The sequence below is a fragment of the Echeneis naucrates genome, chromosome 17, assembly GCF_900963305.1.
Source record: "Echeneis naucrates chromosome 17, fEcheNa1.1, whole genome shotgun sequence".
Lineage (NCBI taxonomy): Eukaryota > Metazoa > Chordata > Actinopteri > Carangiformes > Echeneidae > Echeneis > Echeneis naucrates.
Genome location: NC_042527.1, coordinates 510,190 through 529,144, shown reverse-complemented (window position 1 = coordinate 529,144; position 18,955 = coordinate 510,190). Strand labels below are relative to the sequence as shown.

At 43.7% G+C, this 18,955-nt stretch overlaps 1 protein-coding gene across 4 annotated transcripts; it reads right to left on the bottom strand.

Moving 5' to 3' along the window:
* Window positions 1-566: 566 nt before the first annotated feature.
* On the bottom strand, window positions 567-18,906 carry gad3 (glutamate decarboxylase 3). 4 transcript variants are annotated; one of them, XM_029524200.1, is made up of 16 exons: window positions 18,766-18,906; window positions 9,542-9,649; window positions 9,289-9,395; window positions 8,922-9,057; window positions 8,469-8,559; window positions 7,735-7,847; window positions 7,255-7,370; window positions 5,193-5,272; window positions 4,797-4,851; window positions 4,554-4,670; window positions 4,173-4,237; window positions 3,829-3,979; window positions 3,351-3,500; window positions 3,102-3,209; window positions 2,248-2,337; window positions 567-2,135 (listed from the first exon to the last, which is right to left on the bottom strand). In XM_029524200.1, the coding sequence occupies exons 1-16, from the start codon at window positions 18,785-18,787 to the stop codon at window positions 1,962-1,964; spliced, it is 1,683 nt and encodes a 560-aa protein (XP_029380060.1). In that variant the 5' UTR covers window positions 18,788-18,906; the 3' UTR covers window positions 567-1,961. The 4 variants fall into 4 exon arrangements, with proteins under 4 accessions (XP_029380060.1, XP_029380062.1, XP_029380061.1 ...); XM_029524202.1 differs by having other exon boundaries at window positions 3,901-3,979; XM_029524201.1 differs by having other exon boundaries at window positions 7,312-7,370.
* Window positions 18,907-18,955: the final 49 nt, after the last annotated feature.

Here is an 18,955-nt window from a genome sequence, read left to right as displayed (position 1 = left end):
CTACAGGCCACTCAAATGTCCAGGAAAGGGTGGGCATTGAGGTGCACAATGGAGTGTGTGTGAATGAGAAGTTCAGAAATGAACAGTTGTGTGTCCCGAAGGTTAACCAGAAAACATCTCAAGTGTTGCCATCAAAGGGACATTTGGTAGATTGTGGTGTCCAGTGTACTGAGCTCAAGGTCTGTGGCTGTGGGTTAAACAGCAGCATGCTACTAAATGAAAGGTGGTCTTCCAAGTACTCAGGTGATCACTTCAATTCAAAGATAGTGTTGGTTATGCTCTGTGGTGTGGTATTGCTCTTACTATGTTCTGTGTCATAGAAATTAAGTGGACAAACAACGGCGAGACAGAAGGAATTTGCATGACTGGACACATGCCAAAGACCAGAAGAGGCACCATCATTTGAAGGGCTGAGGGTCAGGTAACACATGAGTTTGGTTTACGAGCCAACATGATTTAAACTTTGAAATCTTTATTTAAAATACATGACTAATATAAATGTGTCACTGCAGAAAACTAAATGTCTCTCTTAATTCTGAAGACTGTCATTTCATGGCATTTTAATCCCTCAGTAGTAGAATGTGACAAATCATAGAATAGTATTGAAAACAAGGACAAAAGATAAAAATCTGTTTTCTGCAATTGCAAAGTTAAAAAAAAAAAAGTACTGTTTGAATGAAAAGCTAGGCTAGTGATGTATTAGAACAAAGGTAAATACTACACATGCCCCACAGAAGGATTCAGAAAGTCCCATTCAACTGACGAGGCATTTCAAAATTGTCCATTCAGCTTCTGAACTGTCTGAGATTTGATTGGCAGAGAAATATTGAACTGAAGCAAGTAAAAACAGCAGAGAAAAAATAAAATGCAGAAATTGCATCATCTGTGTCTACAGACAAGTATGTTGATTTTTATTAAAAAAAAATAAAAGCAAGTCTGCAATGGATACTATGGCAAACCTTGGAAATCTAGAGTTAAAGGCAGAAACTTGAACCTTGCTACTCTGGGGGAGGGGACAGGTTAAACAGATTTAAATCTGAGCCTTTCATGAAACACGAGAGTGCAGGCCCAACAGCCACACAGATACAAGCATGAATTCACTTTAATCACATCTTTTTAATTAACGTCTCATCCACAATCCTTCAGCCCAGTTCTTTCAAACAGAGGTATACATGGTTGTTTTTAATTCCAAATGAAATGGTATCCATTAATAGATTCTTATGTTAAAGCTCCTATTCAATGTCCTTATTGTACATATTGAAGATGCTAGCTGTTCTCTTCCTTTCCCTTTTTTTTCAGGTGGAAATGGAAGAACTCCACAGTACTGATGCTGACTTGTCTCTAAGATGACACTTTTAATCTGTTTTAATGTTAAAATGAACTTAAAATTTAATGTAAAGGTATTTTCAATAAATGATTGAATGATTTGCATGTAAGATTTTCTTTGCTTAAGGCTGTTGCTCTCTGGGGAATCTGATGCAATACTAGGCTATATCAATCAATTAAACTTTATGGCACAGAGTTAAAACATAAACATGTAACTAATATAAAATGCAGTGGAAACCCCCCCCCAAATCACACAGTATGACATGGCAGGGCACCGGAGAAACACTGGAACTAAAAACTAAGATTAAAATACAGTAGAGTAAATCAGATGGAAATCATTAAAACCTTTGTAAATATAAAAAATATCCAAGGTTTTAATGAAAAAGCTATCGGTATGATGGGAGGTGAAACTGACAGGAACCAGTTTCCTATAGGTGACCTAAACTGTTACCAGTATCTGAAGGCTGACCAATGATAGTGTTAAACATCTTTCAGATCTATAGCCTGGACTCTAACAAGTTTGTCTAGATGAGCTCTAGCCCACACTGCTCATAGATGGAGACTGGCAGGATACCATGGAGGAAAATTGGTCTCAGTCAGGTGCACTTGTTTTGACCAAGCAGTCATGTCAGAGGTCACAGGTCATGGCCCAAGCATGAAATCTCATCCAGAAGGAAGTCAATGTCCTCTTGCTGTGTAGCAGGATTGGAGAACACGCACCTGAAGAAATTGACTCTGGTTCCCAGAGGTTGATAGCCAATTAGGACAGAGCCCTTCTCCATCATCCTGCCTTTGATCCGAGGAGCCACCTGCAGAGACAGGGCGGACAGGTTAGCTATTTCCCATTGTAAATATTAAATCCATCTGCAGCAATGACGATGGTTCCTTTCTGGATTAAAAGAGCTGATGTTCCAGACTGACCTGATGGAGTTTTGAGTCTCTTTCAGGTCCAGGAGGCATGCCTCTCAGACTGGGAGGGATGTACCAGAAACACACATTACTGTGCTCAGGCTGTATGGGAGACATAAAGACAAACATGTCTAGTATGAAATGACAGGTTGTTCAGGTACAAAAGGAAGGAGAATCACAATCAAATAACTTCAAACTGAGCAAACTTAAAGTTGGTGCATCTCTCTCAGATTCAGGTCTAGGCTCTTACTGCACTACTAAAGAAGGTGGGCTTCCTTTCATGTGTAGGGACACAGTCATGCTGCCTCAGTGCACTAAAAGCAACCGGCTTAGGATTTCTGGACAGAAATATGAGGACACGTATATGTGAGGAGGCGTTATTTCATAATGAAACAGTCTTAAACCGATGCACTGAATCAGAACTGACCTAAAAGCTGGAGACAAAAACTCATGAATAATACATTAAGCAATGAGAACATAGCAGGTAAACAGAAAAAGGGAGAGACACAAGACGCAAAACAACACAAAACGGCTGTGTTGCCAATTCATCCTTTTCCTCCAAACTGTGCGTACGCATGGTACAAAGTATCCGTAGGGTGCTCACATTTTGTTTTTTATAGATCACAACCTTTGCATAGAAATTACATAATTTTAGGTCCAGTTTTGTACCTACGCAACATTTATAAATGAGGCCCCTGGTTCTTTGGAGACAAGTGTGTGACCCTCCTTGGTCCTTGCTGAACTCAACAGTATATTATATATTACCTTAAAATAAAATGGGAATTAAACAAACTTTCAAACAAAATCAATTGAAAGGTGCAAATCACAACCCCTAGTGCGTAGGGTGATGTGGAACCTAGTCTTACTTTGTGTCCAAAGACCAGTTGAAAGTCAGCCCTCCGCTGCAGCTGATCATACAGATACTCAGCATTCTCCAAGCATTTGTTGACCTGAGATCCAAACCCCTCAGAGCCCTGAGACACAGCGACACAGACTGAGAAAATATCAAGCCAAGAAATACCTGCTAATCTAACTAGAATTATTACCTCGTGGTTGTTTTCCTTAAACCCCTAATTTCAGAAGAGGCACCACAATGAGAGAGAAGAGTCTCATACCTTTGCCTTCCACATGAGCCAGAATTTAAAGACGTCAACATGTCGGCCACATTGGATGCTTTTATCTCCAGTATCATAGCTCACTTCATAGTGTTTGTCTCTCTGGAAAAGATATTCAGCACCCAACTCATTGCACTTCTGTAAGAGGCCCTGCAGGGATGGAGAAACATGGAGCATTATAACATAGACAGCCACACACAGAGGGCTTCCACAGTCCGAATGACAGCCGTGAGCAGACATGTAGGGACAAACTTGAATGTTTACATCGAAAGCACCAGAGAAGGAGCTATCGGGAGCTATCAGGGAGACATTGGTCTGAGGGCTCACTGGATGTGTCAATACCTTGTGACAGTTAAATTTAAGCATAATTAACTGCCATCTCTCCTGACATATTAGGAGAGATGGCAGTTCAAGGTGTTATGAACCAATAATTCTGTCTTTTTCTACTGTAAACTACTGTAGTAGTTGCACATTGGACCTGGGTCATCTGAATTAAATGCACTGAAGACTGTCTGGCTGACTGACTGAGGAGATGAGGATCATTTCTCACTCTCTTCCTGACCAGGATGGCAGAGCACTGTAGTGGGACACCCATCATCTTGTGAGGATTCCATGTCACAGACCAGGCTCTGATGAAAAGATAAAAACAGGTGACTGACAGAGACAACCTGAGACCCTGCTGTTCACCAGACGCCATTAGCACAGAACAACATCAACAGGTAGGGAATGAACACAAGGTGACCAGCTGACTGATTCAGTGTTTACTCATTGTGTCACTTGAAAACAAACTGTGTGATGTGGTCAGCGTGCTGTGTCAGTTACCGTTCAATACCCCCTAGTTTCATCCTGTGCCTGTCTGACATCATCAGGCCTCCGCCCCACGCTGCCTGCACAGACACATTCAAACACACAAAGGACCAACAACAAAAAACACAGCCAAACAGCCAAACCCAAATTGTACATCTTTACTTTTATCAATAGAAAAACATCTTATATCTGTCAATATTCCAAGCACTGGCTGTCTTGAACTGTCAAGAACTGGACCAAAGTGAATGCTTCACTGTCCAACATTTTCTAAATCTGAAAATAGATTCATATTCAGCAGCTGGAAAAAGATAATATTTTTAGGTCTGTGCCATATTATGGTGTTGTTTTACACATGCATGCATTTGTATGTATGAGTGAGAGATGTGCCACTCTTACATCAACATGCATCCACAGTGTGTGTTTGTCGCAGATGTCTGCAATGGCACAGAGAGGATCAAAGGCACCATAAACTGTGGTACCAGCTGTTGCATTAACGTAGAAAGGAACCAAACCCTGGAGAGAGAGAACCAATGTTGGCCTGATCACAAGTTTGTGCATCACCATAATATTGCAGTTCTAATTGTGGAAACATGCGAACACATGCAAGAGAAAAACATTCTTTTTGGTTCCTGTTCATACCTTTTTTTGAGCTGTAATGATGGAAATCTCAAGTTCACCTGGAATCATTTTCCCTCTTAGAGACCGAAAAAGAAGAAGACGGTTCAGTGACAGCCAACGGACTGCGCTCCTTTATTAATTCAAACTGTTTTAACGTTAAGACACCTGTGTGTTCTCTCTAAAGGACTGGATACACAAAAGATACATGCTGAGCTTTAATCAGTAAGATATACTGAATTTCAGTCTTTATTACTGTAGGTAAGTGTGTTACCCACCTAAAATAATGATTTTTAAATGCATGGAGAAATTTCCCAGAAACACATACACAAACACACATAAAGGTTTAACAGCTGAACAAACTATTCTTTTGTCATGAACAAACACATATCTCACTCACTGAGAATCGAACTTACCCACCTTTCATCACATTTCACCACGACCACATTCTCACTGCCCAGACCCAGCACAGCTGCAGATTTTTTCACTGAATAGTGACTCTGAATGGGTGAAAAGAAAGTCTTTCATCCTCATCTGTTTCACCTCATTCACACTTGGCTGAAAGAAGCGGCCGCATTGTTTGCAATGAAAAGTAAAGTAAGTTAAAGTAAAGTTCCCAGGTATGTGGAAAGTGAGTCTGAATACAAAGAGTATCAGTGAGTGACACTGAGTGATAGAAGGTGGTTAAACCTTCTTTCACTCAGTGTCAAAAATGAACTTTTTAGAATTAAAAGCATTGCAGATTATATCATTGTATGAGATGAGATGAACTGAAACTTCTGCATACAATTAGTTGATGCTCAGATATTTGGGCCCAGCCCTTTGTCAGACAGGTGGCTGTGCAGATCAGCAATAAACTGAGTAGACATTTTCAACTCAGACAAAAATCACTATTACAACACATAGAACTCAACAATCCATAAAAATCTACTGAGAAAAGAAGTCATATAAACTATTACAGTAAAAAAAAAAAAAAACTTGACTCCAGGCACTGAGGGTCAGGATGCTTTGAGATGTGACCCATGAGGGTCTAGCTCTTCACTGACTCACTGAAAAAACATCACATACATGACAGTTTGAGCCGTTCATGTGCAACTTTGTGCTTACACAACTTTGTGTTACTTTCTGGAGCTTTTGCCTAAGAAAATAGTTATGTGGCTGGCATCACTCTCTTTCTACAGATTTCTAAGTAGTTTAATAGTTATTGCTCCCTCTTGTCTGTGAAAAGTGCTATATATATCAACTTTAACTACTTAAAATTTCATACCTTTGGGTATGACCCCCAAACTGCAAATAAAAGTGGATGTGAGCTGGATTGATGTTAATTGGTGACTCTTAGGCTACGTTCACACTGCAGTTCAAAAATCACCCAATTTTGATGTTTTGCTCATATGTGATTCAGATCTGATTTTTTCAAACAGTGCGAACAGTTCAAGTCACATGAAATCTGATCTTTTCTAAACAAATTCAGGCCACTTCCATATGTGGTTCTAAATCAGATAACGGAGCAACGGCGCAACGGAGCTATTCAGTGGAGGGACAGTGTGCATGCAGGTCAGTTCCGGGCCATGATGCGTTCACGCTTGAGTCTTATATAGGACACATTTAAAGAGATAACATGAACAGCCATCAAATCAGATATGGAAAAAATTGGAATTGAGCATTAAGGCCTGCAGTGTGAAGGTAGCATTAAATTTCCCACAGGAGTGTGAGCGTGAACAGTTGTCTACAGATATCAGTCTAGTAGTAGACTGGAGAGCTGTCCAGTGTGGACCCCACCCTCACTCACTGCAGACTTTGTACAAAGAAACCTATGCTGAAGAGCATTAAAACATTTTATCAAATAACCATCAAGGGCCAACTCCATTGATAAAGAGGGAAATATCATCAATTGGTTTTGAGCTGCAATTTCAAAGCCTAAAGTCTGATTATGTGGTACAGTGTCAATCACACCATAGCCACCCTAATGCTACACTGCTTACGATCTGTTTTCTTTCAAAGGGGAACATTATTTAAATATTGAACATTGTGTTGTATTGAAAAAAACTAGAAACTAGAGAGTGAGACCATAAACTCTTTGGGAAAACATCTACTAAACTAATGAATCATGTCAGAAGTTGAGCCGTTTTCGCATAGACTTAAATACAATATGACTTTTTTTGGTGGAGTCACCACCTTATAGTCATCAGACAGAATGAAGGTTTAATTCAAAGTTCATCAGTATTAATTGTACTTTATTCTGCATTGAATGAAGGCAGTTCACCTTGGCCCTACATGGCTTTGGACTGGGGGAGGAACCTGGAGGGAATCAATGTTTTTGAGGTTTATTTTGTTTTGTTTTTTGGTGTTGTCATTTTGTTTTTTAAAAACAGGCAGACTTTATCTGAGACTTAAAAAAAAGAAAAGAAAAGAAACACCACCACCATTTAAGGCTGCACCCAAATTCTTCAGAGTCTAAGAGTTAGTGTGTGAGTCGAATTACATGCTCTGAGGTGAAGAGGGCCAAGCGAGGGAGCGCTCCCATCCCTTTAGTCTTCACCTCTGGATAGAAGTGATATCTGGCCACCAGGATGCTGTACAAGTTGGATATTGTCCCTCCTTTAGGGAACCAATGGCATAGTTAGTATTTATGGACAAGTAGCAATCAGCACAATATCTGTTTTGTGTCAGTCAGTGTCAGTTCCATTTTCTCTTACCTGGTTCACACAAACTCAGTTTAGATTCATTCTGAACCTAAATAATTGACTAAATGAATGAGATTGGGCTTTCAAAGTTAACAGAGCTTTTAGCAGTAATATGCAATCGAGACTGTTTCACTATGTTGGACTTTAATGAAATACTTCCACATGAGAACAAATGGTTAGGTTCATTGTTAAGTTTCTGGTTAAATGAAAAATTTCCAAGGCAAAATAAACTGAAAAGGTTGTGTCAAAATACAAGTCATCCATCCACCATGTGTTACCTGGACAGAACAATCCATCTCCTTCTTCATCAGACCATCCCACAATGCTCTGCATCTTTCTCAGCAGAACCTCCTCCATGAGGATGAAGACAGGAGACACTTCATACGTAAACCTGGTCAAAAGATACATTGTTTTACATTGCATTGTAAAACTGCGATGGACTGGCGGCCCATCCAGGTTGTACCCCTCGCGATCCTGGGATTGGCTCCAGCAGCCCCCGTGAACCAGAAATGGATAAGCAGTGTATTGTGAAGACAAGGACATCACGTAAGTCCCTGTGTTGCATTTTAATATTCAATAAAAGTTGTGTAAGATGTAAAACTATCAGTTAGCATGCATGTAGCAAATAAACTGAGATATATACGTGGACACACAAAGCAACATAGAAGTGCTAACTGCTGCTGCCTCATATCTGCCCCCAAGAAACATACACATGGCCAATCACATTCAGGACATTGTTGACTATGTAACAGTTCATCATGAAGCTATTTGCCAACATGTAATTAATCTAAAATATTCAGTACCACAATGTGTACCATGGATTCATTATCAACATCATCCTCTCACATTGGACTAAAGATCTGGTAATTTGGGTTGTTCCATTTCTGCACATACAGTATATAATAACACAAATAAAGTCATGTTTAGTGTTGGCCAAGCAGAGATACCTAGAACTGGAACTATAGAAATGTAAACGTACTTTCACTATCCACCATTGGAAATGCACTCTTACATGTTAGTGTTGGCTGTAGAAGTTAACCACTCGCCAGCTACACCAATCACGTCCAGACCTGAGGACAGCTGGTTGAAGAAACGAGGGTGGCCTGAAAAAAGCGATATCAGAGGTCATAGTTCAAGACAGTCATCCGTTAAAAGATTCATCCGCAGCTGTGGCAAGGGGTGTGTGAGATGTGTCACATAAGGCCAATAAGAGTGTACTGTATATCAGGTATGTTGGTGGCTTTTTGTCATGCTAAATACAATGAAGGCCATGGAATGACTGACCAGCAGTTTCACATAGTAGCTTGATATTTATTGTTTCTTTGACGGAGTGTGAAGCGAACAGTAGGAAGTTCACCTAAGAGAATAAAATGCTCCCGTTAAATCAGTTTACCATATTTTTCTATCTTATCTGTATTATTATTAAAAGCTGCTCATACATAACCACACACACACACACACACACCTGTGCTGACACCGTACTTGAGTGTGTCTCTACAGTCCACTAGTATCTGCTCAAGAGTTTCTGGTTGATCTGATAGGTCCAGGCTGAAGCCCTCCAGCCCCTCCTTCAGCTGGTGAGGATGGTGGAAGTCCAGGACCTACAACACAGGGAACAGTATTTTGTGTCTGTGGCTGGATTTTTTTTTTTTTTTTACAGAGAAGCATATTTAAACACTGTAAATCAACCAAGAGTTTTTCAAAGCTACATATATTTCAAATTATCATCATCTCAGAGGATAGACTAGATATGTGATTTAGCCACAGGCGGTGATGGTGCACAGGATTCAAATACTGGAGTGATTAATAATGTTGGTAGAGCTAATCACTACCTTGGTGCTCCTTTGGCTGGTTTTGCTGATATAACCAAACAATATGTTGACCAGCTCTTGCAGAAAACCTCTGGTCATCTCCTCACCACCTGATGCTGGGAGCAGATCTGCGCATACACACACACAGTCAAATGACATTCATCTGCCCTTATGTGAAGATATTTATTAATATGCCAAATTAGAAATTTTTCCAAAGGCCACATCAGAGACCTGACTCCAGCATGCCAGCACGTTCAGACCTGGAAAGCCTCACCTGTGCTGTAGATGCTGCTGAAGTCAGCAGGTGCCTGTCCTCTGTTTCTATCTGCTGCTGATTCCTCCTTCTGTTTGTCCCTGCCAGCTGATTTTTCAATGATTCTTTCTGAAAATCCAGGATGTACAATACGAGTTATTTAGCACATGAGCTAACAAATATTTGTTAGTTTCACATCTGATTTGGGTGAAATATTTCACTACCCTGGCCTTCATGTCCTCACTATGCTTCATACCTGAACACTTGACCAATGTTTTTTTGTTAGTTTGTTTTTTCTTCAGTGCAGCAACAGTATTGTGAGTGAAGTATCATTTCCAGAGTTTGTTCTGAATCTGTACAGCTCAAGAAATGCAGCTATGCATCATATTTCAAGGGAGATCTGTATTTCTTTTTTGAGACATGTAACATTTTCACCCACTTTCCATACAGACACAGAGTCACCAGGTTACACACAAATACTGCTACAGGGAGAAAATAAACAGAATTAACACTGACTGTATAACCATATAACAAAACAATCCCTCTAAATAAAGTTATCATTATTATTAATATATGACTGGAAATACAGTACAGGCCAAAAGTTTGGACACACCTTCTCATTCAAATGAATAGGAACGTGTGTCCAAACTTTTGGCCTGTACCATATATAAAACAGATAATCCAGGGAACATATATTTATTTCCCCATTTAATCATCTTTTCCGTCAGGGTGACAGGAGCCAATCCCTGCTGATATTGGGCGAGGGCAGGGCACACCAGGGCCAAGTCAACAGTCTATTGCAAAGCTGATGTACAGACACAAACAGAGATGAACCCACATTCACATTCGCACTCAGGCCTAGTGAGTTATTTGGAGTTATTTAGAGTCACAAGTTAACCTGCATATTTGTGGACTCTGGGATGTGGCTGTGTTTATAGCCACTAGTACATATGTATATTTACTTGGCCCTGCAATAGACTAGCACCTCTCCAGAGTGTACCCCACCCTTGTCCAATGTCACGCAAGATTGGTCATGTCACATCGTGGTGAGGTTGTCTCGTCTTGGTTTTATTGTGTCTTGTCATTTCCTGTTTTATTTTGAAATTCCTAACTCTCCTCTCGTTTCAGAACACTTGCCCTTCCTCATGTATCCTGTGCGTCTTCATGATTACCAATTGTCTCCACCTGTTCCCCGTTTCCCCCACAGCTCAAATAGTCTGTCTTCTCCTTGTCTTGTCCCACACCAGCGTTACGTACATGGCACAGTCCTCGAGCCCTTTGTGTAAGTCTTTGGTCCTCGAAAGAATGAATTTGTGTTGTAATTTTGATATCCTAGCACTCTCTTGACTCGGTTCTAAGATCATTGCTCACATGAATAAAGCTCTGAGCCTCGCTACCTCTGCATCTGAGTCCTTTCTGGGACCCGGCCTGACAGTACACACTGGCCTGTATGGATTCAGCAGAGACGGCCCAGCTGACGGCCGCGCTACGTACCCAAGAAGCGCGACTCACCCGCGAGGAGGTGTTCCAGGGGGTGATGGTGGCACAGCTGGGCCAGCTGTCAGCCCAAGTGCAGGTCCTGCAGCAAACCGCCAAACCACCCATCGAACCGGAGCAGCCAGCCCCGACCGCGGTTTCCGTTCAGACTGAGTCCACCGTTGGTTTCGGCATTAGACTGGCGCCCCCAGAGCGATTCTCCGGGGAGCCCGAACTTTTTGATAGACTGCTCCATCCACTTTGAGCACCCCCCCCCCCCCCCCCCAGTGGGCCACTGCGGAATGGGGCCGTGACTCCCCACTTTGTCACTCGCTCGGGGATTTTCAAGCGGCTCTCCAGAGAACGTTCGACCCTGTAACCACAGACCGAGAAAAGGCCAGGGAGCTAAGCGGGCTGACACAGGCTGGTGGGTCGGTTTGTGGCTACGCCATCCGCTTTCGCACCCTGACGGCGGAGAGCGGATGGAATTCCGCTGCACTGTACGACATATTTCCCCCGCCAACATCGGGAACACCGACCGTCGTCGGTGAGGTACCGGCGTTTCCAAGTGCAGGATACTCCGGCAGCCCGGGGTTTTACTTCGGAAAGACCGGGTGGGGAGTCCGACCCCCATGCAACTTGGCAGGACAAGACTGACATCCGAGGAGCGGCAACGACGACAGCAGGAGGGCAAATGCTTCTACTGCGGGGAATCCAGCCACCTCCCCGCCAAAGGGACCAGACGGGTGAGTTCACCCGCAGTTCAGGGCCGTGCTTCACGTGTCCTCATGGCAGCGACACTACCACTAGCCTTAAAGTGCTCATAGACTCAGGGGCCGACGAATCTGATGGACTAGGGGTTGGCAGCCAAATTAGGGCTCAATCCCGAGCCATTGGCCAGGCCCATTAGAGCTCGTGCTCTCAATGGCAAGGAGCTGTTGACGATAACCCATGTCACTGAAACACAAACTACACATTCACGGACATAAAGAGCACATACAGTTTCTCTCCCCCCCGCCACTCTCCATCACAGCCATTAATCCTTGGCCAGCCCTGGTTGTGCATCCATAACCCCCACATTAACTGCAAGACCGGAGAGATCATAGGGTGGGGAGAGGGATGTGCGGAACACACTGAGTACATCCAAAACCCTTAACTGATGTGTCAAACATTAACTATGTTTCTCTCCATGGCACCACAGACTCAGCATTAGACCTAACATCCGTCCCTTCCTGTTAACACCACCCCCGGGAGGTGTTCAGCAACTCCAAAGCCTTCCTCATGGACCCTACGACTGCGCCATCGACCTGATCCCCGGTTCCAGCATCCTTAAGGGCCGCCTATACTCGGTCTCCGGACCAGAGAAGGCGGGGCTGATCCGCCCCTCTTCGTCAGCTGCTGGAACTTGGTTCTTCTTTGTGGCTAAAAAGGATGGGTCCCTAAGACCATGCATTGATTACAGCCACCCTCAATGACATAACAATAAAAAACCGTTATCCATTGGCCCTCATGTCCTCCGTTTTCGACCAACTCTAACAGGCCAAAATATTCACGAAATTAGATCTCCGTAATGTTTATCATCTTGTCAGAATCAGGGAGGGGGACGAATGGAAAACTGGGCTCAACACCCCGATCGGCCACTATGAATACCTGGTCATGCCCTTCGCACTCACTAATGCACCAGCAGTTTTTCAGGCCATCACTAATGATGTGCTCAAGGACTTCCTCGACCAGTTTGCGTACGTATTGTAGTGGTACAGGCCACCTCTCGGTGGCCTTCAGGCTTTTTGGCCAATGAGACCCTGAGGGGAGGGTATATAAGGAGGTCGTTGCCCTCCTTGTCTCCCGCTGATCCTTGGCACCGAGCCCCTCCCACTTCCTGGTTGCAGTCTCCGCTCTCCATACAGGTAAGGTGCATGGCTGCAGGCTGCTGCTCATGTCTGGCTCTCGTTGGATGGTGCTAACTGGTTTTATTTGTGTTAACGGGTAGTTGTGGCCGCGGTTACTGTTTCCACTCCAGTGCGCACGCATCATTGGAGGAGTAAGCTTCTGGACTCTCATCCATGGACCTCTGACGCTCCAGCTCTCTCAAGGCAGCACGTTCTCCCTCCTTTGGTCAGAAGGACGCCGACAAATCAGGGCCGACCACTGCCTGGACACATAGGATAAGTTGCTTGTGAGGCCACTGCTGCTTCGTTGAGCCGGACTCCAGCCTATGCTGTACACTGACTTCATGCTGATGCTGACATAGCTAACTGCTGCTCTACATCTGCGCCCCTCGGGCCGTCTCCTACTCGGTGTCACGTCGTGGCACCTGTTCCAAAACGCTCCCTCTGCCGCGTACTTGGTGGCCCGCGACGGGCAGAGCAGCCGAATCAGAGGGATTGTGTGTGTGTGTGTGTGTGTGTGAGTGTGAGTGTGAGACTACGGGGATGATGGGACCTTGGGACCATCCCTTATAGAATTTGTTATTTATTTATTTTTTTTGTTTATTAATTGAGTAATTAAGAATGGTCTCTCTGGCCAGAGGTTATTTTCTTTGGGGTTTTTATTTTTGTTTGGTTCTTATCTAGAACCAATAATCTATTGATTGCGTGTAATTCTTTATTTTGTCCTCTAATTATCTACTTTGTCAAGTTAAGAATCAGTTATATTTTGTTTTTTTTCCCCAAAAGAGCCCAATTGTTTATTTGGTTAATTTGTGTTTTTGTTTTTCTTAAACTGATATTTGTCATTTGTTTGTGTTTATTGTTTATGGTGGTTCCCTTATTAAATTGTCTCTCTGTTTGGTTTCCTTTCTAGTAGCTGGGAGCCTTCGGTGGAGGTGGTGTCCCGGGTGACGGTTTCCCTCTGTGTGGTGTGTGCCTCTTTTTTTTTTTTTTTTTTTTTTTTTTTTTTTTTTTTTTTTTTTCCTACACCATTTGACTTGAGTTTCACGTGTGAGTGGGGTGCCCTTTCACCCTCCTGCCCCTCCCTGCTGTGTGTCTTGTTATACAGGAACCAGTCATCCTCGCCTTTCCCCCGTAGATTTTAATTTTGTCACTTTTAATTATCTAACGTGAAAATAAACATATTTTTGTATGTCATTGAGACACGTCTCCTGCCAATCGAATTACTTACCTGTGTGTCTTTTCTTTTTGCTTTGGTTTGTTTATTCACCTTTTTTTTTTTTTTTTAAACCCCCGGGTGGCATTGTTTGTTTTCTTTGGTTACAGTAACAAGGTTATTTCAAATTATCTCGAGCAATATACAACCCCTCCTAACGCCACAGTATACTTAGATGATATTCTTATCTACTCCCACAGAAAGCATGTAACCACAGTTCTTTAACGGTTATTAAGTCAAGTTATGTCAAAGCCGAAAAGAGCGAATTCCACGCCGACACCTCTCCTTCCTGGGCTTCAGATGGATCCGGCTAAAGTTGTGCGCTGTGACCAACTGGCCCACACCTGATAGCCGCAAGAAAGTTCAGCAGTTCCTCGGGTTTGCTGACTTTTACAGGCGGTTCATCAGAGGCTTCAGCGCCATAGCGGCTCCCCTGCATGCACTCACCTCGTCGAAGGTACGGTTCTCCTGGTCTCCAGAGGCAGAGGTGGCCTTCCAGACCCTGAAGTCCCGCTTCACCACAGCCCCCATCCTCACGATGCCGGACCCCAGGCGACAGTTCATGGTAGAGGTGGATGCCTCCAACGAGGAAATCGGGGCCGTCCTCTCACAAAGGTCCGAGCAGGATGGGAAGATGCATTCATGCGCCTTCCTATCACGAAGGTTGTCAAAAGCGGAGCGCAACTATGATGTCGGCAACCGGGAGCTGTTAGCAGTCAAGGTGGTTCTGGAGGAGTGGAGACACTGGTTGGAGGGAGCTGAACAGCGATTCATCGTCTGGACAGATCATAAAAACCTGGAATATATACGCAAGGCCAAGAGACTCAATTCCCGTCAGGCCAGGTGGGCGCTCTTCTTTAACCGCTTCTCCTTCTCCATCTCTTACAGGGTCCTGGAACGTAAACCCGACGCCCTGTCACGTCTCTACGACCCTGAGCCTGTTGCCAAGGAACCAGAACCTATCCTTCCACTGACCTGTGTGGTTGGCGCGGTGACTTGGCAGATAGAAAATGAGGTTAAGCAAGCTAATGGTGAGGCTCCGTCACCTAGTGGGTGCCCCGCGAATCGATTGTTCATCCCTGTCCATCTGCGCCCACAAGTGATTCATTGGGCCCACTCCTCGCCGCTTTCCTGTCATCCGGGAGTCCGGCGGACGGTGTTCGCCATCTCCCGGAGGTGCTGGTGACCATCCATGGAATCTGAGGTCCGGGAGTACGTCGAGGCGTGTCCGGTCTGTGCCAGAAATAAGATGTCCTCCAGGTCATGTATGGGACTGCTTCAACCTCTGCCCATTCCTTCCATGGTCGGATATATCTATGGACTTCACAGGGCTCCCAGTCTCACAAGGTAACACCACCGTCCTCACGGTGGTCGATAGATTATCTAAAATGACCAGATTTATTGCTTTGCCGAAGCTGCCTTCAGCCAAGGAGACGGCTGAAATAATGATTAACCAAGTGGTCAAGATTCATGGCTTTCCCAAGGACATTGTTTCAGACCGGGCGCCCCAGTTCGTGTCACATTTCTGGAAGGAATTTTGCGGCTCATCGGAGCCAAAGCCAGCCTGACCTCAGGCTATCACCCGGAGGCCAATGGCCAGACCGAACGCCTCAACCAACAGCTGGAAACCAACCTCCATTGCCTAGTGCCCAGAACTCCTCTACATGGAGCAACCACCTGGTCTGGGTCGAGTACACCCACAGCTCCTTACCCACCTCTGCCACAGGGTTCTCCCCCTTCAAGTGTGTCTATGGGTATGACCCACCTGTTTTTGCTGCCCAGGAACCTGAAGTAACGGTCCCCTCTGCCCACGCCATGATCCGCCGCTGCACGTCAGGTGTTGATCCGTCAAGGGGACCGCACCAAGAAAGCTGCGGATCGCAAACGACGACGTGCACCTGCTTACCAGCCAGGACAGAGAGTATGGCTCTCTGCCAAGAATTTACACCTCCAGCTCCCCTTCCCCCATCACCAAGGTCATCGGACCTGCAGCGGTCCGTCTGCGCCTACCTCGCTCCCTCCGGGTCCACCCCACATTCCATGTCAGCCAGGTCAAAACAGCCAAGGAGAGTTCCTTGGTCCCGCCCCTCCTGAGGTGATTGACGGGGGCCCCGTCTACGAGGTCAAACGGCTGTTGGCTGTCCGCAAGAGGGGCCGGGGTAGACGGTATCTGGTGGACTGGCAGGGGTACGGCCCAGAGGAGAGACAATGGGTCCCTTCGCGGTTCATTGTGGATCAAACCCTCATAACGGACTTTCACCGCGATCATCCTGATCAACCTGGACCGTCTGGTAGCCGCTCCTAGAGAGGGGGGTTCTGTCACACCGTGGTGAGGTTGTCTCGTCTTGGTTTTATTGTCTTGTCATTTCCTGTTTTATTTTGAAATTTCTAACTCTCCTCTCGTTTCAGAACACTTGCCCTTCCTCATTTATCCTGTGCTCTTCATGATTACCAATTGTCTCCACCTATTCCCCATTTCCCCCACAGCTCAAATAGTCTGTCTTCCCCTTGTCTTGTGCCATACCAGCGTTACATCCATGCCAGTCCTCGATCCCTTTGTGTAAGTCTTTGGTCCTCGAAAGAGTGAATTTGTGTTGTAACTTTGATATCCTAGTTTAGCTCACCTAGCATTGCTCCCACGAATAAGATCTGAGCCTCTCTACTTCTGCATCTGGGTCCCGGCCTGACAGGTCACAGCCCGTTGCCATGGACCTGACAGATAAGCAATATAGACTAAATAGCTAGTACAAAAAATGCAAGATGGTAGAAGGTTCTCAGATGTTTAATCTGTTAAATAAACTAAATCATTGTCTGCAGGGCCATAGAATAAGGGACTGGATAAAAACACAACATGTGAGGCACTTTTATTATCAGCCCGTTACCAGCTTTGCTCTGTCACTCACTGACCCTCATTAATTAATTGGTAGTGAGCAACTTTATGATGGATTTTGTTTCACCATCCTACCTGAGGCATAATTTTTGTAGCGCACACAGTGAAAACATCGATGCAGCTGCTTCTACTATGTTTACACCAGACTTTTTTTGTTCCAGTAATCTATGGTTCCCTCTAATATCAAAATCTACAATGGAAAATAAATAACACACTGCTTACTAAGAAATGTGGGCCTGGCTGAGTATATAACAGGAGGTAAACTCCAGTGAATGGCCCAAGACATCAAATCCAAACACAAGAAATGTTTTATTATCCATCATCAATAAAAAAGAAACAACCTGCATGTTAAGTGCAGAGCTTGAACTCTAATGATGGCACATCTGAACGATTCAGAATGAACCGGTGGCTGTCACTTCCCGTCTGAAATCCTAATAGACGCCATATGAAAGTTTTGCTCTCAATGGTTAGCCAACATGAACATTACATCTTTTTTTTTTTTTTAATCACATTTTTTATTGATTCATCAGACCAGACAAAACTATGAAAGTTCAACATTGAACCTTGGTTTGTTTCTGTCTCATTGACTTTTTTGTTCTACTAAAGTTAGTGTTCCAGAGGAGAGGCTTGGAGAGACGATATTAATAAAAAGAGGTGATAATTAGTTGCAAATAATATTTAATATCCACATACTGGCCAGACACTGACCCAACTGGTGAGCAGCATTGAACTAAATTCATTAATTAGGCTTCAAGGACATCAACTGCAAATATCCATGTTGACTTAACTCAGTGATTCTCAAACTTTTTTGGTAACTCTCTACTTTGCCTTCATCACTCCAGCAAAATGCTAATGCTACTGAAATACACCAAATTTGAAATTTTTAATTTCATTTAAGTAACATCATATTATATGTATGTCAAACTTTTGTGATCTGTATCACAAATTAATCCATTTGGTGACATAAGCCACACCAGCCTGCCACCCCTCTGTCTAAAAGTTTGTTCATTGTTCTGCTGCAATTAACATGCTGGCCTTAAACATTCTTTTCACACTTTGGTTCCTTGTTACATTTTTCTCCCAGTCTTATATCTAGTGTTCTTTTCTTTTAGGCTACATGTAGGCTATTAAGGATTACTTCGTTTGTGTCTTGGTGTTTTGTTTTGAATGTAGGATTTTTGTTGACAGTAAAAATTGCCATGAAAAAACAACAGCTCTGCCTCCAGTGATTTCTGCTTTTAATGCCACATTGTGACTTTACTGTCTGAATCTTGCAGCAAAGACAAGACTCATCAGATCAGGCAACAGTCTTTCAATCATCCATTGTCCAATTTTGGTGAGCCCATGTGAATTGCACCCTCAGTTGTCTATTTTTAGCTGTTAGGAGTGGCATTTGGTCTGGTCTGCTGCTCTAGCCCACGTATTACCTTCTGGGTTCAGAGATGTGTGAGTGGTTACATTAGTTGTACCTCCTAAATAGGCTTGTTAGTGTGCATCTACATATCGGTATTTATGTATCTATGACAATGCCATTGAGGAATTCTTTACATACATTATGAAGCTTGGGGAATATAGGTAATGAAAGTCAGATGGATTGAAAGTATTGAACCTAATTCAATATAGTCAGATTTTCCTCTGTATGACCACAATTAGCTTTGTAAATCAGGGAAGAGGGTTTTATAATCATCAGGCAGCCTCAGGGTTGGGTTTGTGTTAGTTCAAATTTCTAGTTCACTGACATTTAGACTTTCCTGGAGTGTCATTGAACACTTACCTGGCAGCTGATAGAAATCCATCTTGATCAAAACAATAAAAGTTCTTCTAAAAGTTTCAACTTCTGTCACTGTCCACAGAAATGTTCCAAAAAAATATGTAAAGGGAAACCTGTCAGTCAGCCAGGCTATGACTGCAATAGTTCATACACCTGGCAGATATACACTGACAGTTTGGTGTCAGGCTACTGC